At 44.5% G+C, this 27,504-nt stretch overlaps 1 protein-coding gene across 3 annotated transcripts; it reads left to right on the top strand.

Annotated features, from left to right (window-relative positions):
* The first annotated feature begins 3,476 nt into the window (after positions 1-3,476).
* Positions 3,477-24,436, top strand: fam131bb (family with sequence similarity 131 member Bb). 3 transcript variants are annotated; one of them, XM_070966298.1, is made up of 9 exons: positions 3,477-3,673; positions 12,771-12,808; positions 16,192-16,227; positions 16,657-16,759; positions 18,235-18,459; positions 18,637-18,777; positions 20,396-20,709; positions 21,502-21,768; positions 22,761-24,436. In XM_070966298.1, the coding sequence occupies exons 1-9, from the start codon at positions 3,646-3,648 to the stop codon at positions 22,968-22,970; spliced, it is 1,362 nt and encodes a 453-aa protein (XP_070822399.1). In that variant the 5' UTR covers positions 3,477-3,645; the 3' UTR covers positions 22,971-24,436. The 3 variants fall into 3 exon arrangements, with proteins under 3 accessions (XP_070822399.1, XP_070822400.1, XP_070822398.1); XM_070966299.1 differs by lacking the exon at positions 16,192-16,227 and having other exon boundaries at positions 3,487-3,673; XM_070966297.1 differs by lacking the exons at positions 3,477-3,673; positions 12,771-12,808 and having other exon boundaries at positions 15,834-16,227.
* The last annotated feature ends 3,068 nt before the right edge of the window (positions 24,437-27,504 follow it).

Below are 27,504 nucleotides of genomic sequence, written 5' to 3'. Positions count from 1 at the left end.
GCACAAACACACACAGACATCATGAGCGCAGAGACTCCTCATACCGCCCACACACAAATATAAAATACCCACAAAATATGTGTGCTGAAGAATTCCAGCTGGAAATGGTGAACTGCCAGCCCAAAGCATCAACTAATAATACACAAACTCCATCTCCCACTGGCTAAAACGAAGCTAATCACATAAGCATGGCCATTAGAAAACACCTTATGAGAGGCAGTCTCTTTCCTAACAGCATTTATATCTCTGCCTGGTCCCCACCCACCTCCTACGCCCCTTCCCCGCTCAAAAGCAAACCACAGAGAATTTCCTCCCCCATTTCTCTTTTCCCCCTTCATCTTTTTCTCTCTTTTTCTCCTCCCTCTGTCCACTCCCTTCACTTCGTATCTCCCTCCCCACTTATATTTTTTTTCTCCTTCATATGTGAAACCCAATGCAGCCTGGCTGTCACATACACACTCTCCCTCCCTCCTCAAGACACACACACACACATTCTCTGTCTAACTAACTTGGTGGCTCCTTGAGGGCAGATGCGTAACATGTGGTTCCAATTAACACATGTAATAACACACATGAGCAGCAGTTAGGTTCAGCAGAGCACACACTAAAGATGTATGGAAAGCAGTGGGCAGTAATGAAGCAAAGACAGCGTGAAATGGAAAAATGGCATCTTTTAGAGGAGTTTAACCAGTCAGAGCTAGTTTTTGTTTAAAGAAAACCTTGGCCAACCTTTAGAATGACTTTGGAAACGGGCGTTTTCATTCATCAGCACAGAATATCTTTAATGTGCCTGAGCAAGACAATATTAAAGCTGTTATTCATTATCCTTGAGGTGCAACCGACAGATAGTGACAGGTACATGAAAGCTACTGATTACAGCAACGAGGTGTGCGTGGGTCCCCGAGATAATATTAAACAAGGACTGATGCATTTAAATTCAGCGCAGCATCATCACCCCAGATAAGAAAACAAGAGACGTGCCGACAGGAGCATGCTAGAAGTCATCTGTGTCATGTGCTGCAAGGCGGTTTCATGTCATTACACATGCTTTGTTAGCCTTGTTGTAAACGTGTGTGTAGGAGTTAGAAAGGCAATGAAAGGGAGTCATCTTTGTGAATCGCTCATGTATCATGAGTGAGATTAGTGTCAAGAATTTATTTCTTCCTCTGTGGTTGACCTTGTCTCGCATTGTCGGTATCACAGATCACCAGATTGTCAGGTGTACTCTGTATGTATGTGTGTGTTTGTGTACATGTGTGTATATATACAGCTAAAGTTAAGATTCATTATCAGTTAAACTGAACATTGTGTCCTCATTTATTTGCTTTGTCTGTAAAACATGAGAAAACAGTTCAAAATGCCCGTCACGTCTTTCTTAAGCTCAAGGTTACATCATAAAATGCCTTGTATTCTTCGACCAACAGTCCAAAACCAAGAGAGGTTCAGTTTATTGTAAACGTAAGAGAAGGAAAAGCAGCAAAATCTCTCAAACAGCTTTAAATTGATTATCAAGATAGCTGCAGATTCCATCGATTAATCAGCTAATTGCTACAGCTCTAGTGTGTGAGTGTGTTTGTGTCCTATCTACGAGAACCAGATATAAATTGCATTGAAAAGGAGCGACATGTAGAGCAGGATAGAGACACCTAGATTACCTGAGGATATCAGAGATGCGTCGGCGAAGAGAGAGACTGACTGAAGCATTATAGAGACTTCCAGACAGCGACTGACAGAGTGACGGGCAGATGGAGGGGGAATTGAGAGCCAGAGAGAAAAACAGGGGTTGAAGACAATATACTCAGTCTGCAATTATCCGTGTCAGAGGGGAGTATGTTTTTTTTTTTTTTAATCAGGCTCAGGGTGTGTGAGCTAACAGTCCAGAGCGAAGCTGACCCTTCATCAGCCCATTGCCTCGTCTCCTCTGTCCCAGTGGAATCCAACAGAGAGAGCAAACACACATCTATATATAAACCCACAGTGCAGGGATTGGCTGGATTATGTGTGATTTGTCATGTCTGGCAAGTCACACATCCACTGTAAACTCTTTCATTCTGTATCACATCCATGCCTCTGCATCTCTTTTTCTGTATCTATTCAGTCTTAAAGTCAGTGATTCGATTTTTTGTTTTTTTTTTCCTCCGTCCAGTCTGGACTGCTAATTTTCATTTCACACAGCGTCCTCTCCACACCTCTCCCGCACATGACTCAACTGTTCTTTGCTCTCCTTCCCATCACTCTCCCCATCTGTCCATGTCTTTGTCTCTCTGTCCTTCCATCTGTTGTGCTCTCTTCCTCTCTTTCTTCTTCACCCCATGTATGTTAAGTCAACAAAACGCAGTGACCATGCATCCCTCTCCGCTGTCCAGACTGTTCCCGTGTCATTTGCCGGGCAAACACTTACAGAAGAAGCACACATAAATGTGTAATTAGCAAGGAGAAGGGACGGGGGCTTCCCAGACAGAAGCGGAGTAAGAGGAGTAAGAAAGACAGGGAAGAGAGAAAGTGTTGATATGAAGTGGGGTTTAGAGGGAAGGTGGAGGGGTTAGGTGTGGTGGTGTTAGAGATAGAGATGCAAGCCAAATGAGAGCGTCAGATGTAGATAAAAGAGCTCCTCGGTTTTTTTCTCTCCAGGGAACACGGGATGAAGGGAAGGAGGAAGAACAGAGGAAGATGCTGGGATGTGATTCAGAGTGAACAGAAAGCAAGATATAGAGACGACTGAGGGGCGGATCAATACAGAGAGACGACAGAGAAAGAGGTGGAGACTCAGCACCGGCTCGAGTGTGAAGGAAAACCCGCTTCTGTTTTTTTTTTCTTTCAGGATTGTTTAGTATTGGTGTATGTGCGTGCATGTTTTTGAGCGAGCGGTGCGAGGGAGGGTGATCGAGAGGGAGATGGAGAGGGGAGAGGCGCGAGGAAACCGCTGCAGTGCATTGTTAGGCTGAGCGCACACAGGAGAGGGAGACAGAGAGAGAATCCCCCATTTTAGCTCAACAATATTACAGCAGTGCAGAGATATCTACAACAATGGCAGCCCGGCACTTTCAGCTCTGTGCTATTGATCTTGTAGTGGCAACCCAATACACACACAGTCAGTCTAATTGTTGTTTCAGCCTCTCGTTAGATTAATGTGTGTGGTTGTTTTGATTTTTCTGGTTTCCAAATTATCCAGTCATATTGTCAGTCAGTCCCAAAAACTCAAGTAAATGGAATAATAGCTGCAAATTGAAATGGATGTTATAAACCTAATATTGCAGGTAATATTGGTGATATTGATGCATTTTATGAAAATAACAAAAACAAATATTTGTTCTTAAATAACACCAATTACACCTCACATCTTTATTTAGTCTCAATCTATTTCCCTCAGGCATACTGACTTACTAACCGGATCTCTTCTAAGACACTGCACCGGAGAGAGGGAGCGAGAGAGAGAGAGAGAGAGAGAGGGATGGAGAGGGAGGGAGGGAGAGAGAGTGTGAGTGATCGAGCGGGTGCAGGAGGGAGAGAGGAAAAGAGAGAGCGCAGGAGAGCAAGAAAAAGAAGCTAGAGCCGAGAGAAAGAGAGTCGCAGGAGCAAGAGGGAGAATGCACGGTGTCTGGGCAACACTTCCACGCTTGTATCCAGGGCCTTTGTGAATACACCATGGGATGCATCGGCTCCAGGAGACTGAGTAAGCGCCGCTTCTCTTCCCTCTCATTGCGGGCTAGAGGGGGGTTTGGGGGAGGGGGGGGGGGTGTTGAGGTGGACGATGGGGTTCTTGCAGGACTGAGGGTTTGCGTGGAGACTGTGGCCAGGCTGTGAATATGTGTGTATGTGTGAACGTATATGAGTGTGAGCTGTTGCCTTCTCCTTCAGTGCAGAGCAGAAGCAAGCTGTAGATGCATGCTCACAGAGGCTGTGTACACAGTATACAGGCAAGATGTCAGAGACAATATGTGTTAAAATGTGCTACTGTGTGTGTGGTTGCATCCCCCACCTCCCCACTCCCCTCCCTCCCTCCCCCCATCCCTTGATTTATGATGCTGTTTGGCAGTATGTATACGTGTGTGAGTAGGAGGCAGAGAGGGATGGAGAGGAGAGAGAGGCGGGAGAGGGAAACGCTGTGATAGTGCTTGTTTATAGGGTGGTATGGCTTGGAGAAAGAAATGAAAAAGAGAAAAGGGATAATTGTCACGGGTGTTTGCACAGTTAGTCATTATTTGCATAAATAATAGGGATAGAGAGGGATAAGGAAACGAGTAGCAGAGCAAGAATTTCAGTGCAGGCTGGCGGGCGGACAGGGAGGAGGGGAGACGGACGGATGGCGATGGAGAGAGGGGGAGAGAGAGGGAGGGGCAAGTATATGCAGGCGAGGTTGTGTGGGATTAATGGGAGTTTTCAGGTGAGGACCCTCCTGGATAAACCCATAGATGACATGTTAAGAAAACCAACATCAGGACTGCTGCTAAGTGGGGAAAAGACTGGGAGGGGTTGTATAGAGAATCACTGGTGGTAAACAGTCAGCTATTTACATGAGTGTAGTTCAGATATGTTGGAGTGCACATTCAGGTGCTGCACGTCTTATTGCGCTCAAAGGTAAAAATAAACACAGACTCCCTTTGGTGTTAAATATTAATGAGCCACTTAGCAAGTCACACTCTTCATCATATTCATGGCAAAGCATCAGTCTGAACACATATTTTAACATTGCTCTGAAAAGTGCATAACCTTTACATGGGGTCGTGAATGTCAAAACCAGACCAGACAGGATCTCCAGTGTGCTTGTGCAGCACGCACCTTGTACCCCCCCCCACCCCAGCCCCCCCACCCCCAACCCCCACCCCCCCTTAACTGCATGTAAATTCTTGATGAAGTGGATTTTAAAAATATCTACAATATGCAAGTGCAGAAGAAAGAGTACTACATGACACAGTTAGGAAGGCAGGTGTGAACTGAATACAGCAGAAGCAGTGTCACAGCAGCTAGGGACGTCCAGATTACAGTATTTGACAGATTGCAGAACAGGAGAGGAGGTTAGGATGATCTGTCAACACACGGGTCAAGACAGGAGCCCAGCCACGGGAAATAATGTGATTGAAGTAGACAGAAGGCTTTGGAAAGGTGCCACATTAATCTGACTGTGAGCCACCTGAATACTGATGCTCATTTTTAGACAAGTGATCACAGGAGCTTAAGGATCCAATAAGACTGGTTCAGTAATAGCAGTTGCATTGTCTAATCAGGGATAAGTGATGGAGAGCTGTGATAAAGGAGAATATGCATAAGTACACATCCAAAGTGCATGCAGCAGCGATTGTACGTCTACTTAATGGAATATTTCTCTCCAGCTTGTAGTTATTTTAAGATGTGTGCGCTGTAATCTTACATGAATGCGTAAATAAACAGTACTTAAGAGAAGCAAGACCAGCAGCTTGTGTGCTTGAGTCTGCGATGCTCTCGTAAGCAACAGAATCAGCAGCAGTGTTGCCAGTCTAGAGGCGCGGTTGTGTTTATCCTGGGTGAGAATGGCTTTAGCGTGCGCTATTGATCGGCCTTCTCGACTGCAGTCCATGCTGCCAAGCAGAGATCAACAGGAGGAGCAGCAGCACTGGATCTGTGTCTGTACGGGAGTAGCCCTGATGTATCTGTCTGCCCGCTGGTAACACTATCTCTCCCAGCTCCATCATATCTGGGAGTGTGCCCCGTGGTCAGGCTGTGATATCTGTTTGTACCCACACGCTGCCATAGCATGTTATCTATTCCTGTGACATAATGCATGGCAACCTGCAGGAAACTATACATCTTATTTTGTTTTGGATGCCACAGGTAATGTGACATCAAAGAAACTATAGTGGCATCTTTTTAGCTGCAGCAATCTTAAAAGAAACCCTTATTATCTCTTGTGAGGACAATGATTTACCCTGCATCACTCAACACTGATGTCACTTGGCGATTTCAATTTGTCTAAACAAAAATACTGTAGGTGTCATGTGAGTTTGTGGCTGTTAATTCAGACACAGTAGGAAAATCAGGCTTAACATGAATACCAGCGTTATGTTTTTTTGCCAATAAAATGTTCAGTCTTCAAAGAATAAATTCCTTATCCTTGCAGCAGGTACAGTGCACTGTATGTTAACAGTTATTCTGGGTTATGCTTTAAACTCAGAGTGTAGGAAAGGTACTGACCCCAACCCTTTAAAGATGTGCTTTAACCCAGCTCACCCTCGCTGATACTGGGTCAGGTGAAGACAGACATTGATGTGCAGAAGATGAGGTGTCTGCATCCATCACCACTTCAGAGAGCAAAGGCCTTGAGAAGCAGTTGTTGGGAGGTGCACATTGTTCTTCACCTCATCAGTGAGGAAAGGCAATGAGATCTACTGCGAAATAACTGTATTTTCCTCAGTGACTCAGCTTGCGTGTGCAGTACACAGCTTATGTATGCCTCATTGAGAGCAAATTTCTGCCAAACACAGTGTTAGTAATTCTGTTACAGCACCATGATGTTGATCACATTTGTAGATGTAGTGTTGATAATGCTATTACCCATAATTGTGCTAAAAGCTACACATCAGGAGCGTTTTTCTGTAGCCAGCTACCAGGCCACACCACACATGTGAGTCCTGGAAACATTAATCACTCTATAATTTAGGGCATTATGTGCAGTGTGAAGATAACTGCTACGGGTCAGGCTGCGGTGGTGAAATTATAGATATGAATGTGGGACGTTATGGCCTCGCTCACCTGTTTGTGCAGCCTCGAAACAGGCTCCCTCTCTTTCTCTAAGTTAGCTTAGCTAAAGTGCTGCTGCTGACACACCACTCACTGATTCAATAAGCACTAATAGCCAGTTCTGTGCGCGTGTGTGAGTGTCTGCTCATATATTTTTCCGGTACTGATTGAAATGTGTTTATAGTGCAGAGTATTACAAGTGCTGAAAGCTGGCATCAAATGTCTGGTCATATTCAAAATCTTGTTTGCTCGCTCTTTGATCAGATAGTTCCTGAAATTTTGCCAATTTGAAACTATTCATTGTATTCAAAGTTCTCGTGCAGCTGCTGTATTTAACATTTGAGAACGGGTTTCTCTATGTTTGTCTGCATGTTCACGTGTATGTACAGTCTGTGTTCATGCATGGACCAATGAGTGACCTCTTGTTTACATCTGCCTCTCGCATGATCGTGCTCTTGCTGCTATATTTATGTACACGTGGGCCCATGTGTGTGGGTGTGAATACAGTATAGGCACCACTGTTGCCTCGAAATGTTGTCCCATCACTCTGTGCTGCGCTACAGAAAGGGATTTCCTGCCATTGAATTAAAAAGAAAACCAAACACCCCCGCTGCACAGCGCCTTTACACACATTCCTGCAATCATTGAGCAACCATGTCCCAGCATTTGCCAGTTTGCAGTTTGCCTGCAAACTGGCAAATCTGGCAGACTGAGGTGGAGGCTGATTGATGGCTTCTGTTCAGGTTGGAAAAGCCTTGTACACATGAACGCATTCAAGGTGAATGACTCAGTGATGTAGTGCCTCAGAGAGACAGTGGGACCTGATGACCCTTACCTGTGTGTGTGTCAGTGTGTGTGTATGCTTATACATCCAAGGTCTCCAATGTAGCACATATAGCGTAAGGCCTTTACCTCCAGATTTATGTGAGTGTGAGTGCCTCTGTGTCATGTTCTCTGCTCTGTGCCTTGTTACTGGATGCCAGATTACAAGCCTGGATCATTGTGGGAGAGGAATTGATTTAAATGTATTAGGGCGTGTGTGTGCGTGTGCCCTTGTACATATCATTTACAGTCCGTACATGCATGTGGCAGATCAGAAGTAAGAGGCCTGTGTGTGTGGGCACATGACAGCACGTGTTTCTGTAAACAATGTGACTCAGCCACAGAGTGTGTTATGAAATTGAAACATAATGCTGTGAAAGAGAGAAATTCATCCCTACAGTTTGATCTGTGTGTGAGTGTGAGTGTGCGTGTGAATTTATGTGCATTTGAAGATGTGCTCGGCATCAACCAGCGGTGATTGTCTCGGTGTTATCTGCAGCTACTTACCACTTCAATGCTGATAAAGAAAAAAGGCCACGTTCTCAAAGACGGGAAGTCTCCTTTAAATATCAAGAGCGTGGAAATAAAGATTTCCTCGATACAATGTCTGTACACATAACCAGGATGCTTTCCTCCGCCCCTGCGGGTTTGCTTCCCTTCATGTAAACGCAATCCGTTAACAGCATTTTTTTTTCCTTTTCAGGACTAAGTGCTCATGATATCTATAGCAGGCCATTACAGTGTTTGTGGGAGTGATCAGGTTTATGCTGGGCTGCAGCTGCGTATACCAAGATACTACAAGCTGTAGATTTTTAGTTACCACAGCCGATGCAGCAGTGACTGCTGTAACCTATTTCACAGAATGGCAGCCACATTCATGCCTAACAGATTAATGAGGCGTGTCAGATCTGCCGATGACAGGGGCATGTAGATTGAGAATGTCATAAAGTAGTTCATGCTGTGCTTGAGTGTCTGTTTAAGTGTATGCCAGAGCCCCTTCATCTGCACGGATTATGTCCTGAGACACACTTAGCTCAATTTCCCTCAACCAAACTCTCAGAACCATCTGGGCTCCGGTCCTCAGCTGTGTTCTTGCTGAACTCTGGAGCTCAGTAACCTGGCCTCTGCACATATCGCTGCAAGAGGGCTGCCATCCAAGCCGGTACCCCATCGTGGCAACCAGCCTGACTGCAGCTGTCATGGTAAACAAGCACCAAGCCCCCTGGTTCTCCGCCGTTACTGCTGCAGGGCAGTGGGAGTACAAAAGACAGATGACGCTCAAATGCTTCCCACTTCAGCGGGAGATGTCAAGCCACTACAGTCAGAGCCGGAGTTGACAGTGCAGCCGCTGCAGATCTTTGGTTGTTCGTTACGCACGGCCGCGCTGCTCCCTCTTTTTTTCTCCTCCATCTCCCCACCCTCCCTCCTCCTCGCTCTCTCTCCTCGGCTGAGCTAAGCCTGGCTCCCCTATGACCGCAGGGGGGTATCCAGCGCCGCACCGCTGTGTATGCGGGGGAGGAGGGAGAGTGCCAGGGGAAGAAAAGCTGGCTCAGAGCTCTGGTCATGTGCTCTGTTGTTGTTGCTGTTTCCTCAAGGAGGGATCCTGCTCGGCTTCTCTGGAACAGAATTACGCATTCGCTTACTGTGCTGCTGAGAGCCCAAGAGCATCACCTACACGAGGGCAGAAATACAGAGCGTGCCATGGCTTAAGAGACCAGCAAGGTGCTGGGTAATGACTGCTGACCCATCATCTATAGAGATATTCTTAGACCTATAGACAAAGCACAGCATAATATAGGCAGCCAAACCCTCGTAGCTCACTTCATAAATAGCACATGCTTTGATGTAATCTCATATGAGGCTGAAGCTCGCAGACACTAGAAAATACACATACAAAGGTGCATACACTGCACTTAATGTTTCTGGCCCATTGCTGTGTAGATGCTAGAGGGCTTCCCAGTGATGGTTTGTACTGCTGCAGTCCAGAGGACTCTTGAGCCATATTGTGATTCATGTGGGGAGAGAGTGACTGCTAATTTACTAATTGGCCAAAGGAGGCTGAGAGGTGGAGAGGGGAGACACCGAAAAAACTAAAGAGACGGAGGCAAACAGAGGAGGAGAGGGAGCAGCAATGTGTGTGCCTTAAACTGTATGTTGCTGTAGGTCCAGTGCATGTGGGTGTGCATATATGTTCAGTTCGTGTTTGCAGGGCAGCTTTTTAACCCAGATGGGGAAGAAATCTGGGACACTCTCTCACACCCAGGCAGAAAATGAGACATCTAACTGATGTCAGCCAATAAGTAACCATCTCACGCCACACTCCACTGTGCCAAAAATCAAACACGCCTGACTAATCCTTCAGAGGTCACATAGAGTTCATTTGTAATCGTGAAAGTAGCATTAGAAAATAAATATGTCCACCCTCTGGATGCAGAGCAGTTCTTTATATGCTGTTTTCTTTTTCAGGAACGCCTTGTTCACACTCACAGTTTCTCACAGCTTAATAGCAAAAAAGGTGGATTTGCAGCAGTGCAGGGATTTCTGTCAACAGCTGCTGCTTAGTGCACAGTTAAACACAGTTAAATCACCTTTGCTCAAAATGAGTACATTATGTTACCAAAACGGCCTTTCACACAAAGAAATACTGTCAATCAGAAACAGCAGTGTTGTGTTTCAATGTCATGTTTGGCTCATCATTGTACAAAGTCCTCCACTGACGGAGACCTTGCAAATGTTCCATTTTTCTGTCCTGCATTGAGATCCATCATAATGCACTACAGAAAGAAGACGTTTGCCTTTTGTATCAGCAGCGTCTTCTCACATGTAGAACTGGAGTGAGGATGGGTTGATGTGACATTTTGGACATTCATTTTATCAGTATTTGATAGTAGTATAGTGTAGTATTACACTTTCATGAAACTTGCAAAGACACTCTGAATTTTAGTCCCTGTTGTATAGCTCAAGACCCTTCTTGCTGCTTCCTGTAAATGTTCACGTCTGTGTTAAAGATTTGCACTGTGGTGTCCAAGCCCAAGCAGAGATACCTGGGTGATGTTTCCAGGCTGTGTAGCACTGCCTGTGACTAGGAAATTGACTTTCATACATAAAACCAGTGCAGTGTTCCTTAAGGCAAATTTACCTGATAACGCACAACCAAACAGCTATTTATACACGCAGTAACTTTGTGCACCTTCAGTTGTGATGTCCAGAGATATTTAGGGAAGTACCAACTGTAGGGAAAATACATAAAGTGGGTTGAGGGAAAGTGGGTCGAACCAAACAAGAGATAAAATACTCCTCTAAGTAGCTCCTCACAATGTGTTAAAGTTCCTCTCCTGGCATAGATTAAACCCAGAAAAACCCATCTCTGTACATCAAAATGACATATTTAGAAGTTTTTCCATGAAGAAAAAAATCCCCTCATGTCTCAGAATTGCTTATATGTAACTACACCTTTCCTTCATTTAGTATGCACAGAGCTATGCATATGCAAATAGTACCCACCTGTATCTCCACCCACTCCTCCATTCCTTGCCTGCAGCTCAGGCGTACCTGCTCACCTTTGACTTTGCTCTTCAAACACACGAGCCTCTGCTTGTTTTCTGTTTTGCTAGCTGCTGTATGTTACACAGTAGCAGGATGTAATAGAGGAGAAATTCATCCACACATGTTCAAACCAGAAACTGATTTTGACTCTGAAGAAGAAGAGTAAATTGTACAGAGTCACCCACAAGTCGATGTATCAGAATGGCATTTTATGTATTGCTATCTATTGCATTAGAAATGTAACTGTAATTGATAACATCTGACTTTGTCTTGACTGTGATACATGATAATGAAAGCTCCAGCCTGCACAGTGATGGGATTGGTTCATTGGTTCAACCATCCCCTGGACATGCAATGAAGGTCAAAACTTGATTTTCATTGAAGTGAGTCTTCAAGTATCACAGACTGATGATGCATAATATTGTGTTAACTGCACAAATGAAGCAAGGTGATCCTGATTTGTAGTTGGCGCACCCTTCCCTGTGCCAGTGAAGAGGGTCAGTTTCTGGAATGAAGCCTGTCCCTCGTCTCCTGCCCTCGCAGTGATCTGATGTGACTGGATGGAGTTCAGAGGGAAGGGTAATATCTGAGAGCCCAACAGAGACAGAGTGGAGCTGATGTTTGTGAATCACTGGGTCAGTGGGTCACAGACATCACTGGACATCCAGAGAGCCAACAACTCTCTGTGTTTCTCAGAGCTCCCGAGGAGGCGCTCTTGATTGCCAGATGCAGCTGTGAAAAATGTGATTGGCTCAGCAACACGCATGTAAACACACAGACGCACAGAGTGCTGATACAGGAGTGAACCCCTCTGAGAGTTGTGCACATAGACCCTCTGATACAGAGAGCAGGCACCTAGAGACTGAAGCTGTGTTTAAACTCCATTACCAGGACAGTCTCTCTAATTAAACCAATGTTTTAATTAGGATTTGGACGGCCAGGAAAGAGGAGGGATAATAATGTTCATTTATCCAACAGAGAGCGCGTGTTCCAGATGACTCCCATCATCAGTATGCTGGGTGGACGGCTTTGTGCCTGATCTGCTGCTGACTCTTCATAGTGCATTACGCAGTGAAAAGCAAGTGTCATTTACATGTAGGGGAAATTCATTAAGAAGAGAAAGACTGGTGATAAGACTCCTTCGACAGAGGAGGCCCACATAAAGGATGCCCCAGAGGATAGACGCTGGTGGTGATGGAGTAAAGCCTGCAGCTGGTTGATGGAGACTCTCTCTCCCATGAGCATCCTGTATGTCATGGTGGTCATGGTGAGGTGGTGGGCTGCACAAAAGTGGGTCTGTAGTTGTGCAGTTGGTCTGATCTCTCTTATTTACACCAATCCACTTCATCATATTCGCCATAAGAAGTTATCTCGTGTAGATAATGGGAGGAAGTTCTCGAGTCATAAGTTGAGGAGTTACCAGTCAAACATTTATTTTCAAAGGCAATTATATTCTGATCTGATATCTGAGAAATAGCAGAAATTCACCTGCAGAGGAGTAAAGGCAGAACATGAGAGAAAGATCCTCCATATTGAACTTTAGCCAGCGCTTCATGAATGGCAGGAGTACGAGTGGAGGCAAAGCTCCTTTTGTGATGTGACTGAGGATTAAATACAAAGACTAAAAATCTGTTTTCCTTCTCTCCCTTCTCTCTCTCTGTTTGTCTCTTCCTTTACCCTGCTCTCAGCGGCAGATGGCGTGCCAGTCCAGAAGGATGGGGAGCAGGTAAGTCCTCTGGCTCGCCCCTCGTGTTGACTTCCTCTGACGGCGGACGGTTGTCACTCCACCTGAGGAATCAACACGGCCGCTGATTTAAAACCCGTAGCTCCACGATGAGCTACGGCAGCTCACTGCGGTGCCCTCGAGGTGCCCGTGCTTATGCTAGTAGATTAGTAAAGTAGCACACATCACGTCAGTGTCAGTTGCTTACTTCCACCACGCTTCCCTGCGCAGGGCGGGGCGGCGTAGCTGGAAGGCTGAACAGCCGCTGGTTCGGTTGGCTCATTGCTGCTGCTAAGACGTCTGTTGCTTGATGTCCGTCCGACAGAGTCGCTGCTCAGTGCTGGTTCAAAGCAAAACAGCAGAGGCATCCTTTTCTCTTTCTCCAACTTCTTACACACCATTACTATCCTCTCCTTTCCGCTCCTGCTGCTATACTGATCCCATACTCTAACTGATCCCTCTGAGACAGGACACAGGAGAGGGAACCATTTTGGACTAAAATGTAGAGAACTCTACTTTTTCACCAAATGCACCGTGGACTGATTCCATCATTTATTTATGCATGGTGTCCCAGAATGCCCTTTGGTTCCTTCGGAGAGGACAGAAACAACTGCACACACACACACACACACACACACACACACACACACACACACACACATCAGTGTTGTCAGGAACATAGGAAAAGCTGCTTCAAGGGGCCCAGCTCAAGCACTCAAGTGTGTTAAATCTCTCATCACACCCACTGCTGTGGAGCGAGAGGAAGAAAGCGAGAGAGAGAGAGATGAACAGAAAGTCAAAGAGCGAGGAAGAGGGAGCAAAGAATAGAATTACAAGAAAAAGAAGGAGTGAGGAAAAGGAACGGAAAGAGGCTGATATCGATTAACACGAGCTATCTGGATGCACGCCGCACAAAGCTGATGGAGATAGTGAACACGACCCTGGTAGTCACTCCTTCATTATGTCACTCATTAAATGACCTTTTGTTTGCGTTTAACAATCCAGAGACGATAAGCAACAAAGCAAATGTACTCAAGTACGGTGGTTATGATGAAGTGGTAGTTTATTGAAGTACTTATACCTTATGCTACTTTATATATCTACTCCACACCAAGACAGAGGGAAAGATTGCACTTCTTATTCTTCTTAGTTACTTGATTAAAATTATACATAAAGAATGAGTGTAAAAAAATCTGATTCTTTATAGATTAAACCAGCAACAGTATACTGTACAAAGTAATTAAAATGAGCTTAATCACTTTCAACACTGAAATGCTGCTTACATGTTAATAAAATTCCTTTCACTTTTAATACTTTAATCACGTTTCGATGAAAATACCTCTGTAAACTTTTTAAAGCATGACTTTTGTTTCTGATTGAGTACATTCCACATTATGGAGTTTCTATTTTTCATTCAAAACCCATTTTTGAGCTCAAAGGAATAGTTTGACAACTTGGAAAATACACTCACTCAGTTTCTTGCAGAGAGCAGAGATGAGATGAGACGAGTATGATGAAGATTGATGCCACTCTCCCACTCTATATGCTAAATATGAAGTTACAGGGAGCAGCTGGGTAGCTTAGCTTAGCATAAAGACTGGAAACAGAGGGGCATAGCAGTTCAAAGCTAGCTGATTCTGCCTGCCAGTACCTCTAAGGTTCACTAATCAACCTAATATATCCTGTTTGTTTAATCTGTACAAAACCATTGTGGTTTCATGGAGGTGCCACACGCTTTCTTGGCCAGGTACAGAAACATCCTGATATTAGGATTTTTAGGGTTTTTCCACGGGTACTTTTGGCTGTGCCAAGTCAAATTATGCCATGTTGATTTGTGCTTTCATAAATGCGCCGTTGCTCCACTTCGAGCTGGGAGATGGCTGTGGTGACGTCAGATGGCTTGCGGTCTCATCAGATGGACTGTGGTGACGTCAGTCATCATTCAGCGGCATGTTTAAAATAACCTCTGCTGCTATTGCCAGATATAGCAGATACTTCATCCTCTTTAATTATCCTGTCTCTGTTTTTCAAACAGTTTAGAGAAGATGCCAAAATCATAGCAACAATCTGAAAATCCATGATGATTAGTAGCTGGCTACCAACAATCAGTGGTTAAATGACCAACTCAAGACTAGCGTGCCATCCTATGCTATTGCGGTCCTGAAATTGCAGGCTCCTTGATTGCAGGAACATACTACTCCTGCCATCAGCTGAAGACATGCTTTCAAGTGGGCCACCCTGTTGTAATGGAGGTGCAAATCCCTTCCGTGCTGGACCGAGTCAAGCCAAGCTAGCTCATGTGTATGGAAAAGAGCTACAAGCTAGCTTTGGACAGAGTCAGGCTAGTCGCCCCCCCTGTTCTCTGACTTTATGCTGAGCGACCCTAACAAGCTCCAGCATCATATTTACTGTGCAAACATGGGACAAACAAGAAAGTAAAGGATCTTCTTCCACCACTTCTGTTTACATTGCAGGGTGTCAAATTCAGTATATAAAGCTGGAGACATGACCGCCTTTGTGAGCTAAATTCTAAGAGAAATACAATTGGCGAGCAGGATGGGCTGTGTGCTAAATGTTGGGGAGCAGCGAGACTCGTCCAGTGTTGTTGTTCAGCCTCGACTGTCTGTGCAGATCGACGGGAAGGTGAAAACATTTCAGCACAGCCACTAACCCACCAGTGTCCCCAGTCTAGTTAGTGTCAGTCCAGCTGATAGAGAGGAATGGTGTGGCAGAGGCTGCTGCTTATCTGCTTTGTCCCCAGCATCTGCCTTCACACACACACACACACACACACACACACACACACACACACACACACACACACACACACACACACACACACACACACACACACACACACAGTCCCCTTCCTCCTGTTAGCCTCAGTCCCCTGTCTGTCTGTAGCATCAGATATCGTTCGACACAGCACTGACATCTCTCTCTCTCTCTCTCTCTCTCTCTCTCTCTCTCTCTCTCTCTCTCTCTCTCTCTCTCTTGCGCTCACTCACGATTTTCCGCTGGCTTTCAGTGTTTTTGGCAGCACATGTAGCCAAAGAGGAGACTCATTCATCCGTAGCATATTCACTCTGCTATACATAACTAAGAAAATAAACTGATCCGCTGTTTAATCCCTTCTCCTTGTCATTCTGGTCCTTGACTCCTGCCTTCCTCGTTCCTGGAAAATCCTGTGTATCTGTCTCTCTCTTCCCCCTCTCCCTTCTCTTAATTTCTTTCTCTCCCCCTGCATGTCTGATGTGCAATCCCCCCTCTGTCCCTCCTCTCTTTGTCTTCTCCCATTTCCCCTCCCATGCATGTCAATGTGCTCTCTGTCCTGTCACTCTCTCACTCTTTCCCCATCCCTCTTTCCTCCTATTTCTCTTCCTCAGCATGGACGTTCAGAATTTTCATGGGAAGGAATCAATGTAAGTGTTGTGACACCATTCCTTCATCTACTGCCTCTCTTTTCTCTATTTGTCTCCCTCACCTGTTTTGATTTAACTCACCCTTTAGCGATCAGCTCTTCCCTCCCCTCCCCCTCACGACCCCCCTCCACCTCGGCTTTACAGTCGATCTCTTTCGGTGTATCGTAGTGGTTCACGGTCATGAGCACAATCAGAATCACTTATTGGTGCAGAATAAGATAAAGAACGCAGTAACCCGGAATCAGGATTTGGGTAATGCAGATGTTATCTTTTGTATTAACCCAACATCTCCATCACTTCTCCTCTCCACTCACCCCTCTCTAACACACACTGTCTCGATGTCTCTGTGTGCTCTGTCACACGTCCCATACTATCCTTTTCTCTCCGCTTCTTCCCCGTCCTCCATTCCTCTGTCTTCTCTCCCTCTAGCTGTCTATGGAAGACACCACGTCAATCCTGCCTCGGCTCAAGAGGAACTCAAACGCCTATGGCATCGGGGCTCTGGCTAAGTCTTCTCTGTCAGGTGTGTCAGGTGTGTGTCTGTGCTGTAACTGGTAAACCGACCCCATGTTGGCTCCGTCCTCAGCGGGCGCTGGAGTCAGCATGGTACCCGAATCGGGTTCCCCTTTATCACTTCCTCTCCACACTGTGGTAATACTCGTCAATGGCTCCTCGTGAGTCATTGATGGAATTAATTCAGCCTGAACAACGCACACACACACATCATCACGCAGCTTGTTGCTCTAAGAAGGTGAGTGGTGAGTGGGAAGTGTAGCTTTTTAATGTCAAGTGGTTGTGAAGTTGTGGTGTCCTGATCAAGTATTAGTATGGATGTACTGGACTGTGTTAAGTGCAGTGTAGTGAAGTGCTTTCTTTTAGTGCAGTGGTTTTGGTTTGATCCAGATGTTTTGTGCAGTGCAGTTTATTTGAGTGCAGTGAAAAGTATTACAGTACAGTGAAGTGTAGTGCAGCTGCTGCACTGTGTGGTGTGGTACTGATTTGTCCTATAATTTATTCCCATAATTTATTCATAAATCTCATCTCCATGCACCACCATCAGAGAGAATCAAACAACCAGGGATTTACAGTATGTGTCATCATGTGTGGGTCACATGAAATATGGAGCGCAGCCATTATGCAGATATCAGCTGGTGTAAGCTTGGTAGCAGAGGAAGAATTTCTTCTCTGCAGTGTTTGTATGAGACAAGTTCTCAGACAGGGAGCAGTTTTCTGCTTACCCAGTGCAGCTTAGCAGAGGTGTGAAAGCTATCATGTCAACAAGCCAACCTCTCATTACTCATGCCACATAGCCACCTCACCCCAATTAACCTATTCCATCCCACAATGCACCTTTGTCAGACAAGACACATCCATTCCCGACTCCTCTCTGTAGCCTGAGCAGGTGATGGCTTACTCATGAATGTCACCTCCACCACCCTTGTCATTTAGCTATTCTCCCAATCCATGTTCATGACGACCATCATTAAACCACAGGCATATAAATAGTAGGATTTGACTGATAATGTTTTTCTGTAGTGGTTTATTTCTGTTGATATTTTAAGCTAATATTCAGTATTTAAAAAACAGACGATTTCTGTTTTCCTTACATCGCAGAGGTTATTCAGTGATAACACTTCAAAACTATAATCACACATATTTGTATATACTCAGCCTCTGCCTTATTATCAATCATACTGTCAATATGTAACTAAATAAACTACATCATATTATATTTGAGGAGAAGAACACTGGCTGTCCAGGTATATTCTCCCAGTTGCCAAACCAGTTTATCAGTCTAACTCTACTGGATATCCATAGTTTCATAAGCCATGACAGCATCCACCACCACAGCAACACACACTGGATGATAACATGTCTATCTTATGTCTGTCTCTCGTCTTTCTTTCTGTTTGTTCATCCTTCCCTCTCCATCTTCCCTCTGTGGTCATCTCACTCCTTCTGCGTTTCACTTCACCGTCCTCTGTTCCACATCTTTTCCACCATGAGGAGTGACCCGTACCATGAAGGAGAGAGTGACCAAGCCCACAGCCATGGCCCAGGGTCGCGTCGCTCACATGATTGAATGGCAAAACTGGGGCATGCAGACGGTGGGAGCGGGAGGCATCCCCCAGTCCCGCATCACTACCCAGGAGCGGGAAAACGAGCGGCGGCTGGAGAACGATGCCTACAGTGACCTCAGTGACGGGGAGAAGGAGGCCCGTTTCGCTGCAGGTTGGAAACACACACACAAACAGGGGGGCAGGCACTCCACAGAGCCTGTTAACTGTCATCAGCAGAATTATGTGCTCATCACCTCGTTTTCTGGGATTTATGCCAGTTAATTAGCCAATTAGTCTAAATGCAGGTCCTCACAATGATCCTGTCTCGTCCTGTGAATCCTGACCTCAGGCATCCTGCAGCAGTTTGCAATCTCAGAGGCGACCCTCCTAGCCTGGTCATCGATGGATGGAGAGAGCCCACGGTCGGGGTCTAATCAGGGCAGCGTGGCTCATCTGAGTGAGGTCAACCAGGAGAGCATCACCAGTCGAGGTAAAGGACTACAAATATGACTGAAGTAGCTTGTGTTGCACAATATTATATTACAAAATTATTATGATTAGATTAGATAGAAGTTAAATGGAATTTAAAATAAATCAAAAATATGATATAAGAACATTTGTTTTCATCATTGTTCATGTCATATTGTCATATTTTACTTAAGTCACTGTAAAATATTCACTAATGCACAAAACTGCACAAATGCACTTAAAATTAAAAGTACTCATCATGCAGCAAAATGACCCTTGTCAATGTTATTATATTGTTTTATTATATTACCATAACTAAGTAATGTGAAAGCAGGATATTATGTTGCAGTCGACTGAAGTAATGATTTTTTTTTTTTCTGCTAAATGTACTATTAGGTAGTTGGATGTGAAACAGTGCATCATATTTTATAACCTGATTGTATGTTTTGTACCTTGATCACCAACTTTTATAGTATAAAGTAGCATAAAATGGAATCACTCAAGCAAAGTTCAAGTGCATCTAAACAATGCCTGAGCAAATGTGCTTGCTTACCACCGCTGTTGTCTATATTCAATGCAATAATGTGTAATTGTGTCTAATTAATATACATTATAAAGAGTAATAATGATGTAATATATGGCCAGCATTAACACAGCTGTGTCAAATGTTTGTGTAGGCGTAGACAAACAGTTCGCGGTGTAGCGTGTATCATGCCGCTTAATAATGAGAGCATACTGCTCCGTCTCCTCTCCAGGCTGGAAGGTTAGCTCATTATTAATTTCACATGTTCCAGCAGAGACTGTTTGAAGGTAAACCCTCAGCACTGCATCTGCAGCGATATTGGACATTTTACTCCACAGCACCGTCTCCTCCGTGCAAACTCTTTCTCCTCGAGTCAATTCAAAATCAGAGCTGCGTCTGCACTATGCAGTTTGACACAAGTGATGAATCAACAGTGAAAGGTGTGCCAGTGTTCAAACTACATTGAGAGCATCAAGGAGAGTTTCTGTCATGGCTCTCATTCAGCCAATGTGCAGATTTTTTTCCTGCTGACTTTTTCGATTTCGCTCCCATTCAAACTTGTGTATTCTGCTCAGCTGGCCAGATCAAAGCCAAACTCAAACTGATTTAGTTTTGCTCTGCTTCTTAATTGTGTGATGCACCACTTGCATTCTTCCACTTCTTTTAAAATGTTGCTTGACCTTACGCATTCTGTGTACTCTATTTTTAACTTAGTTTATTATTACTATTCAGTGTGCTTTATATTATTTATGTAATCTTAAGTTATGCATTCTTCTTATTCTATTTTCATCTTTGTTCCATGTTGTTTTTTACTTCACTATCATTATTAGTATTGTAAAACAGCCTAAACCTGACAACCAAATACAATTTCATGTATGATTTACTCTTAAATATTAAAATTATGTTAACATTGCCACAGGCTAAATTGTGGAGGCTAAAGGTGGATTTAAGCATTTGAAATAAAATGGTAATGGTTATTAGACCAACAATGACGTGTTTTCGGTTTAGTTCTTGCAAAGTTCTGGGTTAAAACAAAACAAAACGAAGCAAAAAAAAAAAAAATCAGCAGTGTACTGAAAGCACTGAAAGCAGCTGCCATCTTTTTTCTTTTTTCCAGATCAGATATTGCACCACTCCTCAGCAGAGGTGTGGCCTCACACCTACGTCTCCCAGGGCCACTACTGCCTCTCCTCCTCTGACGCCTGGGAGCCGATCAACAACGACCCCTCCGGCGTGGCGTCTCCCCCTGCTGGCTCCTACGTTATGGGGACTGACGGGTATGACGGGCAGGCGGCAGCTCACTTCCTGTCGCAGCAACAGCAGCAGCAGCAGTTCACTCTCCAGCAGCAGAGTCAACTACAACAGCTGCAGCAGATCCAACAGATCCAGCACTACCAGCAACAGCAGCTCCTGCAGTATCAACAACAACAGGTGGAGTCTCACTGCTGTGGCTGTGGCAGGGTGTAGCTCCTGTGAGAAACTAGATGGAGCTGACATTTAGTATGTGAGCATGTTTACTGTTGCTCTGAGTCCAATAATGTATAAACTGTGAGCACCTACTCTAAATTAATAACAAGATTCCTGGAAAGGAGTAGTAAAAAGTAAGTAAGAGGTAATTTGGTAATAATTATAGGGAACTTTTTTCTCCAGCTGACAAACAAATGATCTTAAGTCATACCAATCAAGAGTCAGAGCACAGCAGCCCTGCTGAAAATTCTACAACTTCAATTTGCAGAGCGGCAAACACACAGTCTAAGATTTACAGTCTGGAGATTAAAGTGAATTCATATTTACTTTGGTATAAAAGGAGCATTGCCTTCCAGAAATTGATTTCCAGAGGAAATTCTGGTGAAAATCATACACCCGGAGCGACAGTCTAGCTCACTAAGAACATGTTTGACATGCACAAACAAAAACACTAGTTCTTGCTTTAACATGCAAGTTGGAGCCCAAATGAAATGATAAATCTCCTGTGCACAAAGAAAAGTGGTATTGATCACTGGCACGGTCAAAAAGTGCTGGGCTGTAAACTGTTTACTGTATTGCTTTCCTAATCCTTTTTCCTTGGCTGGCGGCACGAGGCTTTGTGTGTTTTGTCAAAGGGCTTGACGCCGTGTCCTCTCTGACATGGAAAACCCACCTGAGTCAGAGAACAGGACTGATGGCAAACAAGCAGCAAATCTCAGCTCTGTCTCTAACTCTTCCTCCTCTCCCTGTTTGTAGTCGCTGGAGCACAGGCTGCACAGTGCCAACCACTCTTTGCAAGCGACGCCCAACAGCACCATCCACAGCCTGGTCCACCCCGCTCACCCACCCCTGGTCGATCTGTGGAACACGGGGCAGATGGAGGCCTATCAGACGGAGGCCGGAGGCTACATGGGCGTGTCGGCCGTGGTGGAGCCGAGCCTCTGCGTACCGTCTGGAGATGAGATGGTGGGAACAGAACACTCCCCACTGCTGGAGCAGCAGGAGGAGGACGAGGAGGTCAAGGTGAGGAGAGCGTAGGGTTAGATGACATAAAATGACATTTTCATTGTTTAAAGTTTGATCTATGAAGAGCTGAGCAAGCACAGTAAAAGACGATGCTGGTGGTTTCAATTCATGTCAGCGTGGTAAGAACGAGTCAACAGAGCGACAATCAAAATCTGCTTTCCTGTTTCATCTCTTTGTAAATTGAACATCTGTGGGTTTTGGGCTGCTGGCTGGACAAAAAGCAAGCAATAGTTACTTTGAACACACAATTAAGAGGTTAAACAATTAATAAATTAATCACAGAAGCTATTAGATCGATGCATTCTGTAAAAACAATGTTGCAACGTGAACTTGCAGTGAATCAGTCACCTGTAAGCGATGCGATTGTAATGTAAGAACCTTTTTAATTGGTCTCGAAGGGAAACAGGAGTTGGCTTCTGACCATCAACCTTTTAAAAGGGGCACTTTGCCGATTTCCAGCCACTAAACCACCTGTTAAAACAGCTGTTTAATGCCTTTTGTGGCTCTGGAGGGAGCTTTCCAAAGTTTGGTGAAAATAACTCAGGCGATGTTAACAGAAAGTCTGTGTTATAAACTGAAGAGGGTCTCATGAAAGATGACTAGATGATGGAGTTTTTCAGCAACAGCAACAGTTTGGGATTACGATTTAACAAACCACCAATACGAGCGACTCAAGTTTCACCACAGATGAGTAAACATCAGCTGTGATGGATCACACGTTTCAAGCATGTCTGAGGAGTCTTTTGCAGCTGATGGTCACACTCTGCTGGTTGCCTGAAAGATGAGAAATCAATCTGTAGACCCGTGGTAGTCAGCTGGCAGTAATGTAAATTATATAAGACATGTAGTCAATGGGATAAAACCTTGGAAATCAGCAGTGTGGACCATGGCTTGTGTTCATGGTGGTGATGGTGAATCAGTAATGTGTGGATGGAGCTGAACAGCTTCTGTGTGTGACCTAAGTTGACTCCTTCTGTCCCGATCACCAGGAGGAAGAGGTGACACTGTGCATGGAGCCAGAGTCGGCCACGTTGACTCCACCCACGCAACAAGGTGATGCCTCCGGTGGCAGTAGCCCGGGGCAACCGCCGGCAGAGCCAATCACAGAACGGAAGGCCTCTGATGTCACCCCCGGCCTCGTTCAGACACTAGAGGAGAGAGACGAGGAGGGGCCAGCCGCTTCTGTGGCAACCAACTGAGGTCCTGGCTGTCAAGAGACTCCTTCTTACAAACTGAGCGGAGAATCAGCGAGGAATGAGCATAATAAATACAATATATATCTATTAATCTGTTCCTTTTCAGGTATCGAAAACACGACTTTTTGGTTGCGAGATGAATTCTTCAAAATGGTGAGAAACAGATTTGCAAGTAGACTCGCAATGAGACAGGGGCTGATGCAACAAAGGACACCTGTTTCTCTGCAAGCCTTACATCCCAAAGGTAACTGAGGAGAGGAGTGAGGACGGAGAAACTGAGGAGGAGGAGGAGGAGGAGGAGGAGGAGGAGGAGGAGGAGGAGGAGGACGGGGAGGAGCACCAACTGACTTAGACATTTCCATCAGGGAAGTGAGAGCGCGTTGAGATGAGGAGGAGGGGAACGGAAACATGCATGCTTTTTATGAAGACAAGCAACTCGACCGTGTCATCGTCTCACAATAATAATGAGAATCTAACATAATAAAATGTTATAATAAGAATAATTTTGTAAAAAAAAAAAAAAAAAAAAATCAAGACAAAAATCTATGTATAAGTGTATGATAGGATATAACGGTTTTCCTTCGGGGGAACTACTCTGTTTACAGCTGTTACTCAACATATTAGTGTTTAATCAAATTAATTTCCCTGTTGCATCAAACACACCCAGTACACTTAAACAACCCAGACTATTTCACGTGTAATTAAAGTAGGCTCAGAAAACGTCAGCATTTCAGTGAAATGCAGATTAACCCTGGAGAATAGATTCCTCTGTGACGTTGTGGCACCAGGCTGCCCAGGCACAACCCAGGCGCAGGCCTGTCCGCTGACTGCACACCGAACCCTGCACAGAAAAGGATTGTACTGTAAGATAGTGTGCTTCCGACTCTGTCTCTCTTTATGCATGTTTCTTCAGAGCACTATGGAGTACTTGCACTATACAGCACTGTATAGACTTTGCACTGAACCATAGTATCCCAGGTGGGGCCACAGCGGCGCCTGCGGTGGGTGTGAGCCGAGAGTTTCATGGCGGAGAAATAAAGACAGAGCTGCATGAGCCAGTCTTTTTTGCACTGATGCAATCCCACAGATCAGAGGTTGCCTTCGGATGGTCGGCAGTAACCCACTTCTCACTCTGAAAGCTTTCAGCACCAAAACCGAGCCACTTAACAACACAAAATCCTCAGCTGCTTTTTTTTTTTTTTTCGTAGAAGTAGTCACGATAAATTGAGGATGATAACCACTATTTGAATGTACTGGAAGACAGATGGCAGTACACGAGCGTTGTTTTTGATGTCTCCTCGCGGTCCACGCGGGACGCAATCAGACGCTTTCTTAGGACAAAGATAAACAAGCGAGTCTTTCAAACGTGTGGGAGGGAGCTGTTGGAAATGGATTCGCTGTTTGCTCGCCTGGACCACCACTGCGCACGCACGCACACACACACACACACACACACACACACACACACACACACAGAAAACAATATCTAAATTGTAACCAGCAATAGGCAGGCAAAACGCTGGAATCCCAACAGACCAGTGTCAGCTCTGTCGTATAAATGTAAATAGTCTGAGTATATAAAAGTCGCCTCTCACTCACAGTCACAACTGTTCTACTACAGTATGATTTCTTTATTTTTTTACACCTCTTAGTCCCGCTTTATTTTGGGATTGCTCTCAAACTGACATGTCAAGGCCTCAATTTCGTTTTTTCCTCGCGCAACACAAAGACAAATGAGACGGGGGGAACGTGTGTGCTGTAAATAAGAGCCTGCCACGCAAACTGGAGCGCGTTACATCCAGTGAGTCCGTCAGTGGGGGGAGGGGGGCGACATGGGACAGCAGCAGGTGTGAGCTCAGGCGGAAATCAGAGCCCGCTCAATCAGCCAATCAGGGAATAGAACAGAAGACCAGAACTGAACACTGGAGCCGGATACGTCGGTGTCTTCCTGCTCATCGTGATTACTGTGAAGCAGCTGCCTGGAGTGTGATAGTGATTATTAATGATGTTTGAGGAAGCATGTTTTCATTTATTATTTATTTTTTTCTTTCGCTTGAGGAAGACCGGGTGTTTTCCAGCGAGGAGGGGAGCGAAAAGCGAAGAACGCGGACTCACTGATGAACTTCACAACAATGCACCACCACTGCTGTCATCTTTTCTCTGCTGGGGAGCACCTTCTCCTCTCACTTTGATGATTGTGTGAGAAACTTTCAAGATAAAAAAAAGATATATATATACAGTTTATTGACTTGAATGAATTTATTTATTGATTGCTTCTTTATGCAATGTCGGGGACAATGTTTATTTTTCTACTGACTTGTTGAAATCCCTTCCAGTATAAGTTGGAATAGGTGTCATGGTTGTAAGGCAGTCTGGCTTTGGTCTGGTTTTGAGCACTTTACACCATGAAAAACCCGCCCTGACACCTTGATTTAGAGATGGATCATTTGGCAGCTCTTAATTCTAACAAATCTATTGTTTTAGTTCACTTCAAGGACCCCTGTTTAGTGGCTCACAAAAAGGAGAGGGCTCAAAACTGCAAACAGAATGTCTTTACACACCGGCACGTATTCATTTATTTATTGAACAATTACTCGGTGGGGAGGAATAATGTGACAGCTTGTACAGAGTCTATACTTTCATGTAGGTACCAACCCTTCTGGGAGCAGTATCTTTTTCTTTATGAGTCTCTGGGCTTTAAAGACTAAAAACGTGGACAGGGAAGACTATTGCTTTATATTTGTTGACGGCAACAACTGCAAGGCTAATTTAGCTAAAGAGAGATAGTAGTTCACGAATGGAAGGATGAAAAGAAACTGCTTCAATTTGGGTGATTTTAGTTCTTTTTGTTTTTGTTTTTGTTTATCAAAATCTCAATGAATGAATAAACTAATAACAAGAAGCCAAATATATTTCTGTGGATGTTAAGGTTTACTGATCACATCTTTGTTAACCGACCGGTTTGCAATTGAGTTCCTCTTTTTGTATAATTCTACTGCCATCTTCCAAGAGTTACGGTAACTTGTCTGCAGGCATGACGCTCAAAATCTGCTTCTGGTCCTCTGCCTTTCTCCTTCTCTCTCTTTCTATCTCTTTGTATCTGTTCTGTATATTTGTGTCCGTCTGTTTGTCTGTCTCTCAGTGTACAGTAAGTTGTCTGCTGTCTTGTTGGAAGAATCACTGCCTGAAAAAAAAAAAAAAATTCCACATCAACCAAAGGGGATTTGAGGCAATCAGACATGTAACATAGCTATAATTTGGAAATGTGCCGCAAAAAAAATAAAAAAAAAACTAACCGCTGTAAAAAAACGCTGTAAAAAAATTGGATGGCTTGTGTAAAAGTCTGTATAAAATTGGATTTATTTGTTTGAAATGAGGCAGTGTGGCTGGTGATACCAGTGTACACTCACGACACACACCTATGCATGCTTGTTGGACGGTTGTCACAGGACGGTTCTTCCACGTGGTTCCCCCCTCTCTCTCCTCTTCTGTCAACAACTCTATCTTTCTTCCTGTTTCTCTTCCTCCCCCCTCTTTTTCCTGCACGACAGAACCTCCTCCAGCTCCTTTACCTGTCTCCTCTTCTTTTCCTCCGGTGGAGAAAGAGCAAATAAAACAAACCGACAAATGGCATTTCTTGTGCATGTGTGGATATCTTTTCCAGGCTGTAAATAATTAGATTCTCACACGTTCACCCCTTTCTCTCTGGAGCCTTAACACATGTGATTTGTCTTTTTTTTTTAACCGTGTTTGGCGGCTAAGCTCATTGGTGCTTGTCAGACAAAACGGCAATCACCAAGGACCTGGCAGCAGTGGAGTCCAGCCTGTCATGCTTTTCCAAAAGCATTCCTCTCCAGTCTTTATCAGGGGTTTTATGCCAGGAGAATATTAATGACAAATTCTCAGAGACAGGCCTCCTCTATAGGGAGTAGCTGCTTATTTGTTCAGGCTCACATAGGAATCAAAGACTGAAACACACTGTTGACCTTCACAGCACAAAAGTGTTTATATGCTCAGAGATACTCTCTTTTCAAGCCTGAATATTGGAACACCATCACTGACTATTTTGACTGTTTTTTTTTGTTTGTTTGTTGTTGTTGTTGTTGTTGTTGTTGTTGTTGTTGTTGTTGTTGTTGTTTTTGGCTGCATTGGCACCCCCACTGGGTCGCTGCAGAGCTGCAGTTTTTCACCAGGGCTTAAGTTGGTCTGAATGCAGCAACTTGCAAAAGAATCCCATCAGCCTCGGCTGTAGTTTGTGTTTCATGCTAATCAGAAAATGTTAGCATGCTAGCACACTAAACTAAAACTGTGAACATAGTAAACATCAGCATGTTAGCACTCTGACGTTAGCATGTAGCTCAAATCACCAGCACTGTGCCTAAATACAGCCTCACAGAGCCGCTAGCATGACTCCAGTTTTTCTTCTAATTGTCATTTTTATTGTTGTAAATAAAATAAGCTAGCAGACAATTTTAACATTTATTCTCTTTAAAAATTACAGACTGGTAATAATGATTTGGATATTTACCATACAGCA

This window comes from Chaetodon trifascialis, chromosome 7 (assembly GCF_039877785.1).
Source record: "Chaetodon trifascialis isolate fChaTrf1 chromosome 7, fChaTrf1.hap1, whole genome shotgun sequence".
NCBI classification, from domain to species: domain Eukaryota; kingdom Metazoa; phylum Chordata; class Actinopteri; order Chaetodontiformes; family Chaetodontidae; genus Chaetodon; species Chaetodon trifascialis.
This window is presented reverse-complemented; position numbering and strand designations above follow the sequence as displayed.